At 34.4% G+C, this 26,230-nt stretch overlaps 1 protein-coding gene across 2 annotated transcripts; it reads right to left on the reverse strand.

Annotated features, from left to right (window-relative positions):
• Nucleotides 1-18,503: 18,503 nt before the first annotated feature.
• On the reverse strand, nt 18,504-25,747 carry LOC18442852 (transcription factor GAMYB). 2 transcript variants are annotated; one of them, XM_006853062.4, is made up of 4 exons: nt 25,698-25,747; nt 23,392-24,531; nt 20,425-21,517; nt 18,504-19,160 (listed from the first exon to the last, which is right to left on the reverse strand). In XM_006853062.4, the coding sequence occupies exons 2-4, from the start codon at nt 23,737-23,739 to the stop codon at nt 18,856-18,858; spliced, it is 1,746 nt and encodes a 581-aa protein (XP_006853124.3). In that variant the 5' UTR covers nt 23,740-24,531; nt 25,698-25,747; the 3' UTR covers nt 18,504-18,855. The 2 variants fall into 2 exon arrangements, with proteins under 2 accessions (XP_006853124.3, XP_088716357.1); XM_088860231.1 differs by lacking the exon at nt 25,698-25,747 and having other exon boundaries at nt 23,392-24,967.
• Between the last annotated feature and the right edge of the window lie 483 nt (nt 25,748-26,230).

Genomic DNA, 26,230 nt, shown 5'->3' on the forward strand with positions numbered 1-26,230 from the left:
GCCATCATATAGATTATTTATATTGAAACGATATCTTTCGATACAATATAAAGATGTGTCTTACTTTGATCAGCTAGGGCCACAGCCTTATATAAACCACACCCTTAGTAAAAAGGCAAGAATATGTCAAATAAAGAATTAAAGCAGTTACTATCAATTGAGTCAATTCATAACTGTAAGTTATCTAATGAAGTAATAAGATTCTTTTTGCTAAACCAAAATTTCCTCATGAATTTTTTTTTTTTTTTTACCAACATTTGTTGCATCTGGTTAGGTAAACCAAATTCAACTAGTTTACAGAATCAAGTTTGCGCGATCAAAATCTGATTCAGCTCTTAATTATTGCCATGTTTAAGAGATTAAATATTTTTTGGCATGTCAAATGCACCCCAAAATATATTTCAAAGTTATTCGAGAAGTTTTATGTGAGTCTGTAACATATTTTGTAGCTTATTTGAGTTCTACTTTTCACACCCATTAAGTTGCATGCATGTTCAAAAAATGCGGCCGCGTTATGACTGATATAAAATGAAAAGTACTAGCTTTTATCCCAAATATAAGAGTATGATTTTTAATGTAACTCAAAAGTAAGGCTTTCAAATGGAATTTTACATGGAAACCGTAACAATCAAGTGCATGAGCCAAATAAGTTGTAAAGGTTAACCATTATGCTCATTTTGTTTTATCTTTTTAGTTATAACAACAGCTTTTCAGAAATATGATAAAGAACAAAAATAATTTTATGAGACATGGCCCTATGTGAAATACATAGGACCCCAATCTCCATTATGATTGACCTAACGCTAATGGAGAGTATCACTCTAACTCTATCAGAAGTCCTCAATTATCTACTAGGTAGAGTTACAAATCATCTTTAGACATTAATAGTGGGGCTCGAGATTGTTGGTTCATGCGGATTGTTCATCTCTTTTGAGTGCCAATTAGACTGACAATTGATACAGAGATGAAAGTGAATTCTAATGAGTTTAGAATCAATACTTGAGAGATATAACTGGATAAGGAATTTTGAAATCATATTTTAGTACTAATATTGGATAAATAGTATTCAAAATGGCTTCTATTGAAATTAGGAGATGAATTTGAATGCTGAAATCTCTATCAAATTATACTGAAGTTGGACAGTAGCATATGGATAAAGGAATCTAGATTCGATACATCTCAATTAGAAATGGTGAAGATAAGATCCAATCCAAGCATAAAGCTTTGGCATGACTTTATTATAAATAAAAGGAAGAGCAAGAGGATGACAACACTCATATAAAAGGCTTCCCCATACTGCAGACCCACCCATACTGCAGCAAAGTGGCCCAATTAGCTAAAACTTTCTTGCTTGTGTGGGTTGCTAGCTTGCTAGCCTACATCACATGCTAATTAGGCTAGCCAACCAACTAGGTGGGCTTGTTCATGGCCTTGTCTGATGTATTTGATGATTTGTAAGCCCACATTAGAGGGTTCGTGTAATCCACCAAGCGAGCCTTTTGACTTGGCAATGACTTGCATTGGCCACGCTTGGTCTAGCATTCTAAATTCATTGTAAGGCATATAAGCCAGATTTTGATTGCGATGGCTTCTAGAAAGCAATGTAACATTATCTAAATCATATGAAATCTCGATGGCAGTATCATTTTTTACTATTTCACATTACTTGATCACTCCCACTAAATCTCAAATCAAATGGATGTCACTAGGCCTCAATTCAATGATTCACTGCTTTTAGATAGTTCGTATAGAAGATTGATCAATATAAACTTTGCGAAACCTACTTACCAAAGTCTAAATTGCATAAAACAAGCTTGTCATGTCTCTTATTAATTAGTTCCAAAGTTTCAGCTTGATAGAGTTGGATATCATGATATTTCAAAATTCATCACAATCAGTTATGTAGACTAGAATGTAATTGTGGTAAACCTTAGTTCAACCCCTTATCACTTTCCAAATCCTGTAAAATTGAATTTATAGGTTTTTGAATGATTTCTCAATCGTTCAGCAAAAATTTCAAATCAACCATGACTATTTTAATGAATTTCTCATGTTCACCACATCTTAGGACAATATAGTCATTTGTTGACTATGGCAAATATTGTTTGGATTCTATTTGAAGCCTAGATAACTTAAAGACCACCCAAACTCCTACCACCAAAATCCGGCTTAAAAGAACTGACTCTAAAGCCAATGAGCCAACCTTGTGCATTTGGTAACACTAATAATTTTAATCCCTTATTTGCTCTTGTCAAGAAGTCTAATGAGTGTAATCTAAATATGTAGGCCAAGAAAGTATATAAAAAAAAAAAGTCTCGCGTATCCTACAAGAGAGTAGATGATTATCTTATGTATGTCACATTAAGTATATATTATAAATTTACAATGGTTTAGAGCTTATTAGTCCCTACTAAAGAAGTATAGGTCTAGGCAATGGAAAGAATATTAAGATATCCCATGGAACCTCAAACTACACGTTGACCTTTTAAGGAGGTGATCAATAAATGGAAGGCTACCTAGGAAGGTGACTTGGATAAAGGTATATTAATATTAATGTTTATCTTAGCCATCAAGGATGAGCAATTTCCTAGTGTAGCAAGAAGCAGACGGACATGGCATTGTTTGCATTGGAGTCAGAGTATATTGCTAATTGTACAATATCTTAGGAGTCATACAGCTCAAAAGAGCACTAGCTTTCATGGAGGATCTTAAGTACAATAGTAAAAGCGCATAGATATTAAGCATCATTACGTATGAGACGACATTGAGAGGAATCACGACACTATCGACACCTATTTTAGTCTATTGAATTCTGAGATAATCTGCACTATAAATGTGACCAAGAACCTAGGAAATACCTTACATTAGTCATCTAAAGCTATTTTTGTCATGATATTATTTTGAATATTGATTTAGCATCTCATAAACTCAAAATATGATCCTTCTGCCCTTAGCTCCTAACAAAATTACCCAAACTAGGTCATTTCACTTAAAAATCATGGTATGATCCAAAATATTTTGAATGATCCAAAGATCACCATATTTCAGCATTCCATGTTTTAGCACCATAATATGTGGTATGGGCCCTATGTCATGTGGTGCAGGCAATTCTTGATAGATCTTGGGTCCCACAACTTTGTAGGAACTTTAGAACCCTTCCAAGACCATTAGATTTCGAAAATGGTAGTTTTTGAATTCTAAATTGTTATGATGATTCAAATTTAGAAAGTTTTGGATCAATCCCTATCAAATTACATCAATTTGAATTCAATTGAAATATAGACAATCAAATAAACATCAATTCAAGATTAGAGATCATATGGATCATGGTTAAAAAAAATGGATCAGTGACATGGATCGGCCACCCAAAAAACCATGACAGATTGGTGGAGGCAATCTAGATCAAAGAATTGGCCAGATCAGCAATTGCCGGCATTAAAAAAAATTAAAAAAATCACTAGAAATGCTTAAAAATCTAGTTTTTTTAGGTTACCAAAAAAATAATAGTATTGCATTATAATTTTTTATTATTTTACTAAAAATACATAATTACTGAGAGCCTATATCATGTATGTGTATGTGTTTGTTTTCCATTATATTCAGTTTATGGAGAAAATAAGATTTAAATACAGCTCATTGCATTAAAATAAATATCCCTTGATCAAACTTTTATAGTAAAAAAAAAATGTACAAAAAGGAATATTTCTAGTAAAAAAATTATTTTCAAAAAATTATTTGAATAATTAATTGTTGGGCTTTTAAGAAAAAAACATATTTTAACATGTTACATATGGGTTTTACATAGGTTTTTTGCTTAATATAAAGAAATCATACTTCAACCAAGAGACTTTTGTAGTTTACATAAGTTTTTCGTCATTTCACATAGTTATTTTTGATCATTTCACATAGTTATTTCACACAGTCCCACATCGAGACTTCAAAGATGTAAACATATGTTCAAAAGCTTTATCCTTATTTTAAAAGGCATAGAGAATTGAAGATGGCTTGGCCATGTGACACATGAACTATTTACTGAGTCATGTGGGATGTCATGTGAATTAAAGGCTCACTAAAAGGTTGTGGACACTAGACATGTGATTACCATGTAAACCTAAAAGGTTGGTAGGCTGTAGCAGGTCTATTTTTTAATCCGAACCAGCCGATTTTAGAGAGACTCGGTCAAATCCCGATATATTACAGGATTTGGATTGCCCAGGACCATTTTCGATCTGGATTGGGCTATTTTGATTCAGATCGATGATTTTTTAAACATTTATATAGACAAATAAACTTCCAAATTGTTATAAGATTTCATGATGAAAAACTTCAATTCAGATTACAATTGATTCTTATCTAAAACCTACCAATTTCGAGTTTTATTGTGATTAGAACTATTTAAGTTGCTTAAATTCATATTTTGGCGTGATTTCGCTCCATCGTGTGCTAGCGGCGCAATGTGGAGCGGACAACTTAGAACGCATTTCTGGCAACAATTTACATGGTTCAGCCATTTGGAGGGTTCGAATGTCCCTAAATTGCATGTATATTATTTAGAGGCATCCTAAAGGTGTAGTTTTACTCATCATATAAGAAGAACAACCACATTTTAACAATCCAAGGTATATATTAAAAGATAAAGTGCTGGGTGGATGTCAAGCCCATATATACTTAGCGAATGACGGGTTATGCTACAAGAACCAATGAAGATAATTTATTTGCAGAATACACTTCAAATGTGATAAGGGGGTCTAACAAAGCCAAAACTTGAAAGACCTAGTAGTCGATCAACCATACATCTTGAAGGTCGCCCGCTTGAAGAAAATAATCTAACCATCTTAATTTGAGACCAATTCTAGTGCTTATATTCCTACCCTTGTATGTCTCTCTACATAATATTTGAGAAGCTTGGATACAACATGATATGTCTTTTGACATATCATATGTAAAAGAGGGATTTGACGGATGAGCCTTGTCAAACATCATCAAATTATATCAAAATAAGGTGGAACCTTACAGTATGCTTAATGAACCTTATATGTCTTTGGTCCAAGAATAATACAAATTAGACATTATTTGGTTCATCATCCAAATCCTTAAGTAGTCAGGATATGCCTTGACAACTAGCCGCCATCATGATATTTGGATAATTGATCCAAAACTTTAGAGAAATCATATGTGAGGCATAATATTCCTCTCCTTGAAATTTTAGATCATATGGAAATTATTTGGCCTATCATCTACATGCGTCGGCAGTCATATATATCGTCTGCCAAGTATATATTCTACAACCAGGATGACATCCGGTTACTAAAAGGAAGAAATCTCCCAATTTACTGGGAGTTTTTTCATGAGAATTAAACTGTTGGATTTCTAGCTTGAAGGTCTATTAGCATGTGAGGTTGGCACCTTATGGGGTTTTCCATGTAAGAGTGGCTAGCTTTACAATAACAGTCATGAAACTATGTAAATGTTAGATTGCCAATCCTTAAATCTCCTAAGATATGGAGTATGTTGGTCCCAAATTTTGTAGAGACATGCATCATAAGGTCCTCTACAAGTCTATCAAGTCCTCAAGGTCTATAATCCCTAATGATGAAAGTGATTTGATCCACAATGCTCAAATTTGATGTCGCAATTTATAGCATAAATGGGTAAATTTTGACGAGCTATATCTCTCTTGGTATTGATCCATTCAAGGTGGAGTTTAGACTATTGTGTTCATCGTTGAGTTATTTATCACATCCAAAATTTCGAACTAATCATCAGGGAATGACATTGATTTTATTCGAATGGATCAGAACCATCTGCAGATTTGACCGACAAGAGATTCAAATAACCTCATTTTCCTTGATTCTTTCGTTAAATATCACGTCAAATCTTGGTGGCTTCAATTAAATTGAACTATCATGACATTTTGAGTTTGAATAAGATTAATTCCTATCATCAAAACCACCAGGAGGTGTTTTGAGTTCAACTTTGAATGCAAATTTATCTCATCAAACCATTTTGTGAGAGAGAGGTGGTTTCAGTAAGAAATCAGGATCAACATCATCGTTCCCCATACTTACCACCTTTCAAAAATATATTTAAACTCCCCTCATATGCGAAGGGAAATGACTGATTTCTTTGATTCTCATGTACCATGCATTCCCATACTTCCATTTGATAAAGAGAGAATAGAGAGACCCCTTTACCATACCATTTTCCTTACATAGTTAGCATAGCAGTTAAGTCCATAATAACGTCCTCTTCTGCTACATGTGAAGGCACATATAAGGAGAGAAGGTGTTAATCCTTCACACACTTGAAGCCTAAAACTTGAGAAGGAGTAGGACGTGGGCAGTACCCCTGCACATATCCAGGTATACATACATAATACACATCTTGGTGCTGATCTTTCTCATTATTTCTATATATTTTCTTTTTTAAAGTCTGTAATATAATCTAAGACCCAAGTCAAAGGTGTTTGATCCCGTATAGAGGATTAACATAGAGTCTAACATGAATTGAAAGTTCATGGAACTTCTCATGAGCCCAGTATGTGTAAAAACCCATGTATTTCTAATATATGGAATTTAAGAGCTAATTTGGCCCCATATGTGTTAGTTCTCTAGTTCATTTCTATGTGAATAGCGTCATAGTATCATAAATATTCCTTGACATATTTTTGAGCAGTCACTTGGCAAATTTAATTTCAAGAACATCAACCACTCTCACTATAAAAACTCATTTGATCTCCAATTTAGAGAAAGAAAAACAAAATAAGAGGCTACACTATGAGAAATACAAATAAAACATAATCCCCCAAAAAAAACATGTTGTTTGACAACTGTATTCCCACCCTAGGCCTTTAACCTAATTTAGGACTTCAAAATCTTAATTACCTCAGACTTAATCCTAACCCTAGATCAAACGAAAGCTCTCAATTCTTCTAAACCTTTTTATCATAAATTAATAAAAACCTTCAATTCAAATTCAATTTCAAGCTCCCCTCAAGTTTGACAGAATCAATAAAATTGCATTTGTCAAATCCAGACCCGAACTCTAGGTGTTGGGGCATGTGGAGCTTCTTTCGTAAGTATTTCCCATTTGTTTAATATTTTATTATAATATTATATTTTCATTTAATTGATTATTAATTGCATTAAATCTAATGTAAATTCAAATTTTATTAAGTTTCAAAGGTATTAAGGTGCAATCGAACAGTAAGTTGGCAATTCGTATAGAGGAGAGTATATGATTGTTTTTATATAAATCGTAATTTGATAGACCTAGATTTTCAAAAAACTTCATACTAAGATTCATGTTTATTTGCATACAAATTTGTGAGGAGAAACCACTTTTTTTTTTTACATATTTCAGTATAAACATACGCTTTTTTCCATGAGCAAAATGGTAACAAATCCCTTGGCAAAGCTTATGCTTACTAGATATAAAAGGCTCATGTCTAGGGATTGAAAGTTTGGAGTTCTTGATTATTATTTTTGAACAATTTTACATTTGGCCTGGACAAATTCACATTTGTTCAATAGGATGTATAGTCATTGTTATTTAACTCGGTGGCATGTTATGTTCGGTGCTACTTGCACAATATTGACAATCTTGGTGTGTGTGATAATTACCTTAATGAGCAATCAAGATGGAATCACAAATTAAGAATCATCACGGTCCACATAGCGTTTCACTTGATCGTATGGATTATAAAAAAATGAATTATGAGCATGAAGATGTTATGTTAGCTATATGGGTGTAACCTTAAGATGCGTAAGTTGCAGTTATGTGCATAGGCAACAGTAAACTAGGATTTGCATGGTATATATATGAGATTAATCCTATTATTTATTTTATTTATAGTCATAGCATGTATCTCTCATTATTATTATTGTACACATAAATGTCCATGGGATGATCTATGTCATCAATTACATCATGTATGAAATGCATGTCAAAGTGAGCATGTGTGCCTTTACAGACCTTGAGATTACATTTGGACATGGAGACTTGATATCGCTAGTTTAGCATCACTCATTATAGTCATTATTTGATTTAACTAGGTTGCAAGCATTGGTAAGAAAGCATGTATAAAAAAAATGAATAATAACAGGGTTGCATATAGTAATTAGTACCCAAAGAGATCAATACATATCATGGTACTCATCAATGACACGTCAATATCAAAGTTTTACCAATAGTATTTTTTAGCCAAAAAAAATTTAGAAAGTCCATTATGTATGTTCTATGACTTATTTATTTGCAAATCAATTTCTTCATTTGCATTATTGGATGAGCTAAATATATGTCTATGAAGGGATTCTACTAAGCACAAAGCATATGAAGGATTAGCTAAGATACTTAATCCGTGGCAATCTAAGAAGGGTGAAGACCTTAAACTATCCCTTAACATGTCTCATACCCTGGTAAAAGGATTAGGTTGTATTAGGTAGATAGCCAGTATAAAACTTTGTCAAAACTTATCATGAATCATAAACCTATAGTATTTGCTTCCCTTAATATAGCAGAATAACAGACCATGCTTCGAGTAGCCGACCCAATAAGTTGGGAAAAGGCTTTGACAATGGTGATGATGACTCAATCCGGTGTGACCAAGAGAGTCAAGAGGAGGCTGGAGCAAATGCTAAATGGATAGAAAAGATATTCTATGTTAATTTGATAAAAATTTAATGTGATTCTATCTAACGAGATGTGTTAGTTACTTAAGGTTTTATGACATATTTGCTTTATAGGGTATAAAATGGTTTCGCATTGTGATACACATGCCAACTAACGATGAGAAATAGTCTCATTTATATGCATCTACAATAGGAAAAGTGGGAGATGTTGGTTTATAAAACATGTCCACCCTTATGGGTGGAATAATCGATTAGGGCCTATTGAGGTGGTGGAATTTCCAAAAATCATGGAAGCCGAAACTTCCATATTTTAGCATGGAAGGGGTGACTTCGTAAAATATCCTATGACATTGATTTAAAGGAGTGTGGACTGTCGTGCTTTTGTATTGCTTCTTCTATACTCTCGCAACATATGTGGGAGATTTTTGGTGGAACATGGGTCTCCCACTACAAAGTTCTACCAAAACAAACACGTCTTTATAAAATTATGAGATGTCAATTAAATTGGCTATAGCTACAGAAACAGAAGTTACTTAGAATTGATATAAGGGAGACTATAGTGCTGGATATGGAATTTCAAAAATTTCTAATCTAATAGTAATTTTGGATTAGGACGTTCAAGAATACATCATAGGAGAAAATTTTGAATGAGAAACAAATCAAATCTCAATAAACTAAGAAGATTTGGATAAGGGAATATAGATCCATTCTATTTCAATTAGAAAAAAGAATAAGTTTGGGAGGAGATTAAATCCTATCAATGAAAGGACATTATACCATTATTATGTTTTGTTAAGCTACCCCAATACATGGAGTATATCTTATACATTAAATATTTTTGGACGTTTAGAATTGATTTATAATATAGAATTGTTCAAACAATAGCGCATTTTTTGTAAGTAGGAAGGTAGAATGGATAATTCTATAAGAAACTAGTGACATTATATTAGTATTAAAAAAATAATTAATGTTCAATGTGGATGATGTCACATCATGTCGCTGATGTTATTATCCAATATAATTTATAAATGATTTTTTTTCTATTAAATATTTCTACTTTAGCCTTGATTAATTACTTAAAATACCCTTAAACAAAAAGTTATTACATTATAGGATAAGGGTATAAAGTATCAAAAATTATTGAGCACATTAAGTATATACTCCATGTGTAGGAGTAGCATTTTGTAATACAAAATTGTTCAAACAAGAGCATTTTTTATCATTAGGAGTAGAATGGATATTTCTATAAGAAACTAGTGATATTCTATTAGTGGTTAAAAAATAATTAATGCTCTATGTAGGTGATGTCACACATCATATTAATGATGTTATTGTCCACTATAATTAATAAATGCTTTTGTTTCTATTAAGAATTTCTACTTTACCCTTGATTAGTTATTAAAAAAACCCTTAGACAAAAAGTTATTGCATTATAGAATAAGGGTATGAAGTGTCTAAAAATGTTGACTACATTTAACATATATTCCATATGTAGAAGTAGCCCAACAAAACTCTTATTATAACTAGGAAGAAGAGCAAATAAATGCTGACATAATTTATGTAGAGGTCATTCATCCATGTCCCTCACTATCTCTCCTAAAAAGTGCCAACTCCTCTTCTTGTTTCTCTCGCAAAAAATTACATCTAATGCTTTTTTCCTTGATTATCTCTCTCCTAAAAAAAAAAATTTTTTAAAAAAATCTAGAAACCATATTCTTGACTTGTGTACAAGATGCTCTCATGCAGCTCTATCAAAGCTCAAGGATTTGCATCATGTGTACTAGTCTCTCAATTCTTGTAATCGAGGAACCAACCTATGGTCGCAAGCATCACTCTATAAAGATTCGAAAATGAGCACACACATGAGAGGAGAACTTTTTTTATTATTATTTGCTAAGCTAAAAAGGGACTAGTATGTGCGCTCTTGTGTGATAGAGGTAAGAATTACATTGGTTCACTACATTTCTCTCTATATGTGTACATGAGATCCTCCCCACATGAATGCCAAGCCACTCAAGTTGAGATAGGAAGTTCTATACTTCACCTTTTCTATAAATAATTTTATTCTTGCAGGGGACTACCTTAGTTTTTTAATGCAATTTCAAATCTTTCATGTTACCTCCTTTAGTATCCATTGAAGAGATTAATTATGATCTTCATTCTTCCACGGGTTCCTTTCTTGTCAAATGTTCCAAATGAAGAGGGAAAATTGTCAAAGCTTGTTTGCATTCTTGTTGGTAAACTTCTATGTAGTGTTTGAAAAATCAGCCAGTTCAAATCGGAATCGGCCGGTTAGATCGGAACCGGCCGATTAGGTCGAAACCAGGAGCCTCCTCCCGATGCCAATTAGCACAGGTTTTAGAGTACAAGTTATAGGACAAACCTTCCCAAAAAACTACCGGGCCAAAACAGGCTGGAAACTGCTCAAACTGCTCGTTTATCATCATAACCAGGCGATATCTAGCCTAACTAGACCGGTTTTCTTTAAAACGCGTTATAACGTAACATAACGGCCATTATGTAACAAATCCCGTTATTTTAAGCAGTGGACCCTTTTTTTCTGAAACAACCCGTCATTTTTTGTTGAATTCATTTTGATTCGATTTTTTTACCTTTTTTTAGCAATTTCATATTTTTTCAGTCAATTATTGACTGACATAATTGATTTCACACTATAAAAGAGGGCTTTCCAACTGGAAACGTACCTGGATTCGAAATTGTGAAACTTTTTTGGGTGTTATTCACGGTGTCTCAAAAATCCACCAAAGTTGAAATTTTGGCCTTGTTTTTTTGTTTTCTATCAGTAAACTTTTAGGTATCTTGTATGTGTTAGTGTTAATCAGCTTATTCAAGTCCTAATTTCATCAAAGAACCAAAATTTTAATCTCGAATTCTACATATTAGGGCATCGTCTTAGTTTTCTAAACTGAGTTGATAAAAATCCACCAAACTCGAGATTTTGGGCCCGTTTTTTATCCTTTCTCAGTCAAATTTTGGGGATTTTGTAGATGTTAGAGTTACTCAGATTTTTCAAGTCCTAGTTTCATCAAAATATCGAAATTTCAGGCTCGATTTCTACATATTAGGGCATCGTCTCAGTTTTTCTGAATTGAGTTAAAAAAATTTCCAAACCCTAGTTTTTGGGCCCCTTTTTTATCCTTTCTCAGTCAAATTTTAGGGATTCTATAGATGTCAGAGTTACTCATATTTTTCAAGTCCTAGTTTCATGAAAAGATCCAAATTTCAGGCTCAATTTCTACAAATTAGGGCATCGTCTCAGTTTTTATGAATTTAATTGAAAAACATAGGCCAAAAATCGAGATTTTGGACCCAAATTTTAGGGATTTTGTAGATGTTTGAGGTACTTAGAAGACCGCAGTCCTAAATTGGTTGAAAAATTAAATTTTCTGGCTCGATTTTTATAATTGAGATCGCATGGATGAATTTCATGTGACTATTTATTTAGTATTTTTTTAATATGAATTTTTAGTTGCTTGAGTAATTGTTTACCACTTTATTTTGGTTAAAATATAACTATACAATTTTTTTATATTTGAAATAATTATCTTCAATTTACTTCTTAATGTTTTCTTTTTTTTGGGGTAAATACTTGTTAATGTGTTTCTAATAGAAATTATCCAAAAAACTAGAAAGTATGATCAATAGAAACTTTGTATGTAGTTAAGCTAATGTACTAAATCATTGTACTGAACTACTGATTGTTCGATAGATTGATTAGGAGTCATTTCTTGTGTACCATCACATGTGTCTGATTTATGGATTTTGGAGTGTTTTTTCCTCTTGTCTCGCTATATTCATCTATTATCATTTTAACTATTGATTGTTGTATTTCTAAATATAGGGTTCGGACAATCTCTTTTCCAAAATTTATTTTTATTCCTATACAGGGTTTTAATTGATGTAAAAAATCTTATTATCTTGAGGACAATCTTAGCATTAGTTTTATTGCTCATTTACTTCAGACAAACTCTAAATTGGACTTTGTAACTCCAATGAGTTTTAATGTCAAATTCTAAATTGTCTTGCATATCTCCATAGTATTCACATTAATTTATATAAAAAATTATTCCAATTTTATTTTTGTAAGATAAATGTAGAGAATAAGTTAATATACTTAATCTATGTTTTTCTTCTTCTTTATCTAATTTTTATAACTTTTGTTTTGGGTTTTTTACCCTTTTTTTATAAAAAAATCTACCAGACTAGTTAGTCCGGTTAACCACCCGATTAATCAAGTTATGGTCCTAATTGCTCCTAGTCCCATTTCCGGTTAACCGTTCTGGTTCGATTTTACGAACACTGCTTTATGGGCCCCCAACCATATATATGTGACCCTTGGTCTCAACCATCAGATGTGAGTAGATGGTTGAGATAGCTTGAGTCATAATGTCACATGCTAGCTCTTAACCATCGGATCTTGATCAGACAACTCTTGTTTTATTTTTATTTTTATTTTTATTTTTTATTCTACAAATAATTTTGAAGAAAAATTTGGGACATGTATATATCTGATAGGGACACATATGATAGAAACAATAAAAACAATATTTCTAGTGATAAAATTACCATAATAACCCTGAAAATTGGAGGGGAATTTTGGTCATTTATTTTTACAAAAAAATATTTTTTTTTATTATTTTTCTAGGTTCGCCCTAATTTTATGATGAGCCCAAAATTTTATCCAAAAATGTTTTGTAGAAAAAAATGAAAAATAACATTATGATATGAATAATCATAGAACAACTAAAAAGTAGGAACACATTAAACTTATATTAGTTTAATGTTGTTGGGGTCGAATACAAACATTTCCCAAGCCTATTGGGAGGCTAGATCTTACATGCATAGATTCTTCATGAGATTGTTTATCATATATTATAGACAAAGTTACACAATTAGCATCTATTACTCAATTGGAGACCCATCTTCACCCCTATCGAGACCATGAATTATTTTGCTGGTAGGTTTTTTATTTTGGGAGAAGAATTTAACCCCCCTTCCATGATTTATGGTCCACATAGACCCTTAGGTCCATGTAAATACCGTAAACCTCCCCAACTTTTAGAACATAGGACCAATACTCCCCTACCACATTTTGTGCATATATATATATATATATATATATATATATATATATATTGATACTTTGAAATGTAGAATTAAGGAGCACATCTAAAATCTATAAAAAGAGGTTGTTTTGATGTTGAAAAAGCATCTAATTAATCATCTCAACACCCAGATGTATAGATATGGAGAAATAGAGAGATTTCAAGTTTTAAAAATAACACATTTTACAACACATTATCTGAACCGTCAATTTTCAAGATTTCATATGTTTATAAATCTGCTTGATTTGAACTATTTTTGGAGTTTAAAATTTTATTATTGGATGTAAAAACATATTCTCGGACCAATCCAAAGAATTTTTGATACCAAAATTGCATCTAATGAAAATTTTTGGAGGTGAAACTTAATTTGATTGTTAATGGTTGTAACCTTATACAAACCATACCCATACAATAATATCCCTTTTTATTTTAAAAAATACAAAAATTATCTTATTTGCACGATTTTCTCTTTCTAGCCCTTTCTCCAATTATCTTGCCAAAAACTTTGGGGGAAAAAGTGGCGGATATCTCTATCCAAAAGAAACCATTGGATTTTCTAACTACCCAGTGAGAAGAAGTAAAGAGATTTTGTGAAAATTTGTAGCTTTAATGGTGGAAAACTCTAAAATCCTTGACTTAAATGGTGAAAACTGGTGAATACACAGCTTGAAGGATGTTAAGACAAAAATTGAATGATTCTTCTGCAAGTTAATGGAGTTTTTAGTTAAAATCTATGTTTTTTTAACAAATGGAAAAGCCATTTCCCAAACTGAGCTCTGTGCCATATGGTAAGAAAACTATTTCCTTGGGGGGAAGTTAATCTTCAAAAAAAGTTTTTAATTGTTCAAAAAAAGAAAACTATTTCCCTCGGTTGAAATATGTCGGCTTGTAGTAAAGGCCTAGCTTTTTATGCTTCTTCAACAGTATAAAACTTCTATACTTCCCCTTATCCATCCATCCATTCTGAATGGAGGGTTAAGATTGCCCCAATCACAATGTGACGTCTCTACACTATTTTATTTTTAATTTTTTTTCTATAGACTATTTTGACACCAAATTTTGGACGTCCAATCCTCTATTAAACTTGTGCTAGCAAAAAATATAAAAAAAATATTTTCGATAAAATAAAATGACCAAAATACCTTTGAAAAATTCAATGGGTATTTTGGTCATTATATTTTATCCAAAAAGTTATTTTTAATATTTTTATAGGTGCGCCCCATTGAGAAGATGACACATACAAACTTTCATATTCATATAATTTGTATTAAAAAAACTAAAAATAAAATACTTTAAGACGTCGGATCTAAGATCAAACAGTAAGTGATTCTTTCGATCAAAATTGAACCAGGGAAAGCCTATATCTTTTATGTTGTAGCAGAGAAACCTTTTCCGAAGTTTAGGTACAAAGAAGGGCTGAACGTTGTGAACACGCAAACAAGGAAGAAATGTCCTAAGTTGTCACGTTCATGTCCCTTTCACCTATTCCTTCCATCACTATGGGAGAATGTTAAAAAAAAAAGGGAAAAGGTTTATATAGAGCCGAGGCTTTAAACTATCAAATTTGAGTCTACCTCAAAAATTTTTTTAGAAGATGTTGTTTTGATGCTCAAATATCCTCAAATTGATCATTTCGACATCAAGATGCATGGACATGAGAAAAAAATGGATTTCAAATTTTCAAAATAGTGTATTTTGTAACACATTTTTGGATCGTCAATTTTCAAGATTTTCAATTTTTCATAGATATGTCGATCTACACTATTTTTGAAGCTTTAAACTTTATAAAAAAAGATAAAAATATATTTTAAGGCTATTACAAAGATTTCCAGTGTTAGAAACCACATTTCTCGACACTATTTGAAGGTAGGCTCTAATTTTATTGTTTAGAGCCTAGGCTCTATACAAAACGCACCGTTGAAAAATCCCCAAATGGTCCTTGTTTTGTATTGGAAATGCTGACATTTTGGGGTATTTTTATCATTTGGCACGAGCAAGGCATTCGTACAAAGTAATGAAATTACCCCTAATAGTTCAACATTAGGAAGGTGGAACATATTTTCAGAGATCTTAAACATGAGCAATAGGGGTAATTATGTGGCTTGAGTGAAATTATTGAAACTTTTACCCAATTTATTTTGTTTTAAAAACACATAGTGGAGTTTCTTTCTTTGAAAATACATTTCTCATGTCCCATATTCTTAATACTAAAGTTTGAGGGGGAAGCTTAAGCAAAATGACCATTTTAAACATATTTGTTCAGCATTAGGAAGCCATATTAATATTTGTTCAACATTTGGAAGCCGGATTAGTATTCATACTCACATATTCAATTGATCACTTTCATATTTTCTGGTTAGCTGGGCTAATGGAGTTGTATTAAAAGAGAAGATAAAGCGTTGGTAGGAGAGATCTTTTTATGGCAAAATATTCCTACCAACTTTTCGGGTAGGCAAGGGAATGGGCTAAGCTCAGTCTGGTCGGCCCAGCCCTAAAAAAGTTGACTTGGGTGACAAGATATGGCCCAAGGGTGGGGCTATCAAGACTTGAGGCCCAAGTTTGTCTGGGCCTGGGCTAGGACCTTGGTAGGGCTACATCTATTTGGACCAACGTGGCCCTTTTTTTCTCTCTTCTTTTTTTCTCTTTTTTTAGATAGTTTTTTATTCGGGATGGAACTACTTATCTTTTATACACAGTAGTCACAATCATTCTTTGTCCTTTAAATTTCAAAATAGGTTTTTATAAGAGTGTCATTGAATAGACATAAACTTCCATAAAAAAAATTAAAATCTTGCACTTTGTAACTCACTCAAAGTCATCCAATTTGATATCTAATGAGTGGGGATGATTGAGACCTCCATGTATAAAAAATAAATGATTTCTTTGTAAAGAATCCCGATCCGGATGATAAAATAGGCCTCAACAATGCAAAAGTTTACTTTATATGCTCTTGGTTAGTAAATAAAATTTTTAATTTTCAAGAGAGAGAGAGAGCATATGAGGGGAAAGCTTTTTATATGATCCAACTCACATTACGTGATCCCACTTCTTGATCGTTTGATTTGAATAGACGGCTAGAATTGCTCATGGCACAATGTTACACCAACATACTATAGGATTTTTAATTTTTTTCCCCAAAAGTTTCAAGGGTATTCTAGTGATTTTGCAGCAAAGGAAATAACTATTTTTACTATTTTTATATTGTGATCCCCTATCAGATGTATGCATACGCTAAATTTTGTTGAAAAATAATATATAAAATTAAGATTAAAAAAAAACATTGTGAGCCATCGGATAAAGATTTGACGCCCGAGAGCTAAGTTGTGACATTGTTACTATTTTTATCTTGTGTGCCATATTTGCATACCCAAAGTTTGCTACAAAATAACTTATAAAATAAAGATTAAAAATAGAATACTATGAGCCATTAGATCAAGATCCCACGCCAAGAGCCAACTTGTGATATTATGACTCAAGCCATGCCAGCCATCTACTCACATCTACAGCAGAAAGCAAGGGTCACATATACTTCATATGTGCTTTCCCATAAATGAGTAATTGTTTTTATTGAAAAAAAGAGAGCACATAAAGCCATTACGTCCATGAACCTTTAGAGCCTATTTGGGTACATGGGTTTTAAGAAATGGATTTCTTATATCTTGGATTTTGCCAAAATCTATCGTTTGGATTGTTTAATGACTAGGATACTTAAAAACAGGAAAATCAAAATCATGAAAATAAGACCTACTTTTCCATGATTTCATTTCCACACCAAAACCTGTTTTCTTTTTGCATATCTAAAGCCCATGGATTTCACTCATTGGCTCCCTCAACCTAAATATAAAGAGCATTTGGTAGGTATGAAAATTTGGAAAAAGCGTACTTAAATTTTTTTAAAGAGAGAAACTATCTCAAAATTTTTAAAGAGAGAATCCATGAATTTTCTATAGTTTATCCAAACAAGAGATTTGATAAATCCATGAAACAAATCCTTGATATTAAAAATCCATAAATTTCCTTGGATTTCAAATATATAAGATTCCTAATATCCTTGTATCCAAAGGAGCCCTTAAAGCTTTTAAAGCAGGAAAAAGCTCAATCAAACCTATATTCATGTGCACCAATGAAAAATACCCCGTTAAGGGAAGATACGAAAACCCTAAAAACGAACTTGCAACCGATCTACAAAAATCCCTCATAAACATGCATTAGTGTACAGTAAAAGCAATGGTGTCTCAAACTCCATTGTCTCCCAAGGGTAGGGCTTAAATCCCCATTTACTTACCTTTATATCCCCCCCAAAAAAACAAATTTCATTTAATTCAAAAACCATTAACGAATTCAAAATCAGGTACGAGCTGTCATCCCCACTGAATTACCCCCAAAAAAAAAAAAATCTCCATTTAAAACACAATTTTTATTTACCCCCAAAAAAAAAAATTCTACACGCTAATGGAGGAATTGTATCATACACCATAGGGAGATCCACCTCTCATCTGTCGGAAAGTCACCCAGTACAGTTAACTCCACCAATTGTCATGGAGAATGAACGGCAGATCTCCCTGAGGTGTATGATTTAACACACCATTGGTGTACAGTAAACTTTGAAGTTACTGCAGCATTGTTCAAAATGGATCTAAGAACCCGCTAATCTTCTTTTGCGCAATTGGTTCTCTCTCTCTCTCTCTCTCTCTCTCGCACACACAGACATGCACACACAGATACACACATGGATGACCTTGTCTCCTTAAAAACTAAGGACTCGAACAAGTTTGTTGCAAAGAAAACAAAAAATCAGGTAGATGGTGTCTGTTTCATATAACCACTAACCTGCAAATACAACTCAAACTAAACAATCAAGATGTAGAGTTTGATCCACAGTACAATCCAAATAAATGCCCCAAAATTCTCTTCAGAAGTTCACCACAATATGAAAGCAGCTAACTATAACAACAAATAATCGAAATCCATCAAATACCCAGTGCACACATCAACTTGGACTGAAAAGATTCATCAATGAGAGAGAGAGAGAGAGAGAGAGATTTGAGCATGTTACCTCTATTTTAAGACCACCCATTCTTTTAAGAAGACAATATGCTTTAAGCATTGTCAAGGATATCACTCTGGCAAACTGGGGGCATGTTGTTCCAAAGGCATGAACCAAGAGTCCATGCTTGATTCGATGCAGAGGATTCAGTTGAGAGCTGCTTGTATTCATTGCAGAAGTCTTCAGAAAGGAGTGATGTGATTGCATCTGTGACCCCTGATGGCTCTTTGCCACTCTCCCAGCTTTGCTCATACCAATCAGAAATAAGCGAGGTCTCACGCCTATCGAAATCCATGAATCTGTCTTCCCCATCTGAATCCGAGAAGTGCTCAACTGCTTCTGTCTTCACAAGGGCACCTGCATAATATAACATACATTCAGTCATTCATAAACACTAATACAAACATAAACAGCAAAAATTTTTTATAGTTAAGCATAGATACATTCATCATCACCATCATCATCATCATCGTCCGAGCATTGTCCCAACAAGAATAGATACATACATGCATACACAAATGTCATCTACTTTTTTTATCGTACATACACATATACAAATACATGCATACATGCAAATATAACACATAGGGTTCAATGTTTTACAGTTTATGGAACCCCAATGCTGGAATTGACACACCCTAACCAATGAATGCAGGCTCAATATCACTAAATAAAACTAACACCCAACCTAATGACGGTTTTGGAAGAGCGAGCCAAGGATTCTCTATCATAGATAATGTGCTCATTAGGTTCCCCCTTCCCACCCTCTCTCACGCACTAACGTGCTCACACAATGCAATTTTCCTTAAAATTTTTTTTTTGTGTTTTTTCTCCATAACCCCTACAAGTACTGCAGCTTTCAATGTTTTAGTTCCTTTGCCTTCTCTTTCTTAGTTTTCCATTCTCTTCGTTTTTTCATGTGTTTCATCCCCTTTTAGGAACCCATTTTTCTTTTTCTTTTTTTGTTAGATTTCATGCTTGCTAGTTTGTTGGCAACTTCACCCAACAACTGTCTAATTCTTGAAATAGTTATGTTATTCCTATATCTTTTGCTTCTTTTGAAATTTCCCCAATTTCTTCTAGTTTAAGTTCTTTAGGGTTTTCTCTGCTTCAACTTTTTCTTTCTTTTTTCGTTTCTAGTGTGCTTTCTTTATGGTTTTTATTGTTTGAACTGTATTTTACTTCTCGTCTATTTTTTGGTTGGGCGAGAATGGGACACAAGTTTGAAACCAAATGGTTGAGATACTAGAGTTCCATAACACAATCCAAAGAAGTCCATTATTCTTGCATTTAATTTTTATGCTGCCTTACCTCTTCTCAGATTCAGAAATTATACACAATTTGGATGTTAGAAACTTTCTTGCAAATAAGCCAAGTGTTCATATCCAATATATCTCAGCTCAAAGCATAACAATGCAACACAAAGTAACACATCAAGCAGTACAAAGCCTCAAAAGCTCTTTAGAGAATAGAATGGCATACACATAAGCACAGGCACAGGCACAGGCACACGACCAAAACACGAGCAAAGTAAAAATAATAACACAATTTATCAAAATAAACAAAATAAAACAAGCATGTGATACTACATAAATGAGAGAGTGAGGGGAAATATGCTCACATGGCGATGCTTTGGCAGGTGCGATCTCTTCCAGAAGGCTCGTCGTGCTCAGAGGGGGCGTTGACTCGCTTAGGCAAATGGCTGCTGATTGCCCCAATGGAGAGATGGGATCTCTAAATCCCCCCCACTCTTCACATGTGTTCACCCTCCTATGCTCTGAAAGGCCAGCAATGGGACCAACAGAAGAAGCCCTAGGAGGAGGGCCCACCACCTCAGAAGAAGCAGGGCTCTTACTAGCACTACTACCCAACGCATGAGACTCATGAAGCAAAGCATCTAATAGACCGCTACTTCGAGGTGAGAAGCACTCATTCTGAGTAGGTGGTGCCATGGAAGGAGGTGATTGGATATAAGACTCGACCGCCTCTATATTTGGGGGGCCTGAAGGGCAAACACCCCAACCTTTAAGGTCGGAGAGGTCTTGATATTGGAGTGAAGGGAGCTCCATCTTCACAGCCCCACAAAGGGGCTTAGAAGTAGAGAAAGTGCCATTTAAAAGGGCATGGCTACCCGTTACAACGCTCCCTAACAGGGCATTGTTCTTTTCGATGGGGTCAGGATCAAACGGATGATGACCTAATGAAAATGGGCGATGGAATTTCTCATTGGTTTCAACATGAAACTGATTTTTTCGATAGTTTTCACTTTGAAATTGATTTAGGGGGCTCATTGGGATGATCCCATTGGGGAAGGTTGAAAGAAGGGACGATTCACCTCCTCTAAGCCTCTTGGGGGGGTGGACCAGCGAGGGGGGTATGAAGGGGGTGTACGCTTGGTGGGGCCCCAGGCTCCGTGTTAGGATTCCACCATTTGGAGCCTCAGAGAAAGGTGGGACAAAAGGTAGGGTTAGAGTTTCAGGGTTAGGTTTAAGGGCCTCAAATGAGACATGAGGGAAATCAAGCTTGTTGGATTGGAGGAAGTCAGAATGGTGGTTTTCATTAAGTGTGAATTCACCAATATTTTCGCTTTGTTGGCCTTCTCCTGTTGCTTGCAAATGCAGATCGGGGGGATAGAGGGGTAGACCAGCACGTTGCCGACGCTTGATGCGGGTGTTCCAATAGTTCTTGATCTCATTGTCAGTGCGCCCTGGAAGCTGAGAAGGGAAGGGAGAGAGTATCATCAAAAATTTGGGTGCATGTGTATGTGTGTGAAAGAGAGAGAGAGAGAGAGAGAGCAGGGTTTGCTTGAAGATGGGAAAGATTACTAAGGAAACACACCAAAGAAAGATTTTTTATGCTAAACCTCAATGAAATGAAGTGTGACTTTGCTTCATTATTATTAAAATGAAGGAGAACTTAATGTTTCAAAGTGAAGAAGAGCTGAAGAAGAACAAGAGGAGAAAAATGAATAATTTGAATAGAACCGGAGGAAACATGTCAATAGGGCTTCTTTTTGGATGGGTTTTCTTTAAGAATAAGAGGGATGAAAATAAGACCGGTGAGTAATTCAAGTTTCAAATTATGCAAATTCATCAGCAACATGACAGTCAGAGAACCACCAATGAGAGGAAAGAGGGTAATGGGACTCATTAAGATGGGAAGGCTTACTGGATCATTTTAAGATGAATGATTTGTTTTTAAAAATACTAAGATGAGAGGAAAATACAATTTTCAAATCAGAGAGCCACCAAAACGGGATTCCTACAGGAACCTAATACCTAATCAAAAGAAAATGAGAGGACGCATGCACAAAAGGTTTCTTTAAGAAGATAATAATTACTTTTTCAGGCTATCTTTTTTTTTTTTTTTTTTATAGTCAAAAGGGGTCATTTGTTCTTTTTTTTCAGATAATCAAAAGGAGAGAGAGAGAGAGAGAGAGAGAGGGGGTCTTTTATAGAAGGACCTATTATGCGATTCATCAGCCACAAAATGAAAAGTCACACATTTAGAAGAAGAAGAAAAAAAAAAGAGAACTAATGGAATAAACTACAGTTTCTTTAAATATAAAATACACGTTTGGGCAAATTAAGGATCACTTGAAGAAAGAAAAAAGTCATGTCTCAAACTTGATAAATAAAAATCTGGAGAATGAAAAGCTACAAATTAAAAGAAGAGAACCCAACAAGTAATAGGACAATTTACAGCGTCTTTCTTATTTTCTGAGAAAAAAATAAGAGAAAGAATAGAGCAACGCTTTGTCTCATAAAGCCCCACCAGCCATGAATCATTAAAAGGAAGCAAAAGGCATACACCTGTCAATAAATACACTTCCAAATGGAAATAGATGAGCATGTACAATCATAGACCCAAAAAAGAAAAAACTGAGAAAAGAAAATGAGGATCCATATCCCTAATCAAATAACCAATGCTATCAGTTCAACATTCATGTTGAAGGTGATGATGTGTCACAATTAAGGATCACCTCAAAAAATAAAAAAGAAGAAAAATAATATAACTCTACCAATAAATATTACTTTTTCAAAACAAATGAGTGGCAATCATAACAAGTAGCACAAAGAAAACTAGAAATCCATAACCAAATAGCAAATTGGAACTGTGATTAGCACATCATTGATGATGTAATTATGTGTACAAATTGAGGATCACCCTAAAGATGAAAGGAAGACAAATCTTATTTTGAGAAAATAACAGAGAGACAGAAAGATTGTTATTTAATACAAAACTGATGAGCAATTGCACACATACCCAGTATCAAGTGAAAAATTGTTATTTAGTTCACTACCAATGAGGATGCTTTGTGAGAATCAATGATCATCCAAAGATCGAACTAGAAACAAAAAGTAAACATCTGCCAATAATAATTTTTTTCAAAAAAAAATATACATCCCGCCAATAATTAAGCTTTCTGCCAAAACAGTTGGGCAGATTTCCACAGACACACCCTCAAACAAAAAAACAAATAAATATGGGAGAAAGGGGAGGGAGGGTGTGGATCCATAATAGTGCCAAACAGAAAAAATTCTTAATTCACAATTCATGATGATGATGGTGGTGGTGATGTGCATACCTGAGAAGCCATTCGAGCCCATTTGTTCCCGATTTTAGCATGGAGCTCGATGATCAGGCGCTCCTCATCTGCAGTGAAAGCCCCTTTCTTCAAATTGGGTCTAAGATGATTTGCCCACCTTAGCCTGCAACTCTTTCCGCAACGAGAAAGCCCTGAGTGCTTTTGCACTGCATTCCAGTTCCCTTCTCCATGCTTCTTCACATATTCTATCAATATGGCATCCTCGGCTGAAGTCCACGGCCCTTTCTTCAAAACCCCACCTCCTCCACTCCCACATCCACCACTTTCATCGAGCGATGGAGAACTGCTTCGATCCTTCAAACCCATGTTTTCATCACACTCATTCATGGCAGGATTAATTTTCCCCAATCCAAATACTGAGACCCAATACTCAGTACGACACTTTGTACCCAGACGTACAATACTTGAAATGGAAATCCAAGAAAAGATCTCCCTCCACAGCTAAGTAGCACGAAACTACCAATACCTTATTTGCAGATCAATAACTGGAACCCTATTTAGAGAAGCTGGTTTCATAACATTAGTCTGAACCCTAGTTGCAGAATCCTAACTAGAGAAGCTGCTATCTGAAAAAGAATCGAAACCCTAGTTGCAGATCCCTGGGCAAGTAGGGTCAAACTACCAAGACCCAGCTCAAGTTAGACGATTAGAAACATAATTGCAGGAACCAATATTTGAAAAAGAAACCAGGGCCGATTCAAGAAGCAGATAGTGGAAAGCCAAGTGATGAAAGCCTAATTACTGAACCTGAACATAGCCCTGGTTGATACTTAACCTCCCTCACAGATCCAACTGTCACCAAAGAACATAATCTATGGATAACAAAGATTATAATTCAAAGGAAATAGTTAACAACAAATAGCTCCCCAGGTCCGTATCTTGAATTAGGAGCTTCAGCTCGAAAAAATAAATTCCTTTCCCAAAATTCAATCCCTCTAAAATAAATTCCTTTCTCAAAATTCAATCCCTCTAGCCAGAACCAGAGACTATCAAATCAATGGATGAGTCTTAACTGAAACCCAATCAATGGATGAGTCTTAACTGAAACCCAATCAATGGATGAGTCTTAACTTAACTGATTCGATGGCAGATACTCACATACCAAGCTCATTACAAGCCCTGAATATGGAAAAGAAGTAGAATCAAAACCCTAAAAGAAAAAATGAGCCAAAACAAAATCTACAGACAGCACCGGTTCAAGGAGGAGAAGAAGAAGGTCTTAATGGATCCAATCCTAGCAAACAGAATAGATTTAGAGTAACCCAAGAACTTACAATACGCAATTACTCATCAACAAAGGATTTCTCTACAAACCAAAGTTAACGAAAGGCAGAAATGGGGAACAAAATGAAAAAAACCAACCCGACTCAAAGGAAACCAACAGGAAAACCAAAGTTCACGAAAAGCAATGGAAAGAGAAAACAAAATGAAAAAAACCAACCTGACTCACAGTAAACCAACGGGACTCTTAAGGAAATCTTCAGTGGAAAAACCCACAAAAAATGTATAGATCACAAACCCATTTTCCTCAAATTTTCACCTATTTTTTTCAAATTCTCCACCCTATTCCCCAAAACCCTAACTTTTTGTATAACCACAGCCTAAAGAAAATAAGACCCAATTCCCCAAAACCCTAAAATTTTTGCATAAACACAATCTAATGATAATAAGAACCAATTCCCCAAAACCCCAAATTTTTATATAAAAACAATCTAAAAATCCAGCTTAACCCCATCTGGTAAAAGCCCACGCCCATCATAAATATCAAAGCTATGAGCCTTAATGTAAACACGAATGCCAAACCAAATAAAGCACAGTTGAGATACCCTATAAATGATTTAATGAACAAAGGGAACTACATCGAAATCACTGAGAAGTGGCTCGCGACAGAGAGAGATTACCCGGAAGATAGCGAGAGAGAAAGAAAGAGAGAGAGAGAAAGAGAGAGATGGGGAAGGAGAGAGATGAAGTGGTAGTGGAAGTAGAAGGTAGCAGCACTTGATAAAGATCTGATTAATAAGTAGAGGAGATCTGGTCATTGGTAGCGGGTAGACCGGATCAAAGGAATGCAGGCCGAGAAAGATGCGTCCATCAAAAAGGAGAGAGACATGGTAGAGAGAGAAAACGCAGAAGAAATGAAAATGGCAAATGAGAAGTGTACGAAAGTGAAGACAGAATATTTGGAAAAACGCGGCAGAAAGAGAGAGAGGGGGAGGGAGAAGACCCAAGAATTAAAGAGAGAGAGAGAGGGGAAAAATCCAAGGAGTTAGAGAGAGAAGTAATACCTAAGGAGTTAGAGAGAGAGGAAAGACCCAAGGTGTTGAGAGGGAGGAGAGACTCAAGGAGTTGGAAGTACGAGTCTTTTGACCTGAGTGAAAAGGTCTGAAAACATGAAATCTCTTTCTTTTTTTCTTCTGTAGAAGATGAAAAATGGGTGACAGAAAAAAGCATTTAAACTTGATATTTCAGAAGAGAGAGATTTGATATGTAAGAGAGATAAAAATAGAGACGAGAAAACAGAGAGGAAAAATGAGTGTCAAAGAAGCAATAAACTTGATGGGAAGTAACTTTGATGAGAAAATAAAATGGGTGACAAGAGGAGCAATTAAACTCTGAGGAGAGAGAAAGAGAGATTTGTAAGGAGAAAAGGAGAGAGAGGATAGCTATGAGCATAGAGAAAGAGGGTTAGAGAGAAGTTGATAAGGATGAGAAATAAAATGGGTGACAAAAGGAGCAATTAAACTCTATGATGAGAGAGAAAGAGAGGTTGGTGTGGAGAAAAGGAGAGAGAGAGGTTGATAAAGAAACAAGTTGAGAG

This window comes from Amborella trichopoda, chromosome 1 (assembly GCF_054954075.1).
Source record: "Amborella trichopoda isolate Santa Cruz 75 chromosome 1, AtrichopodaSantaCruz75HAP2 v2.0, whole genome shotgun sequence".
Lineage (NCBI taxonomy): Eukaryota > Viridiplantae > Streptophyta > Magnoliopsida > Amborellales > Amborellaceae > Amborella > Amborella trichopoda.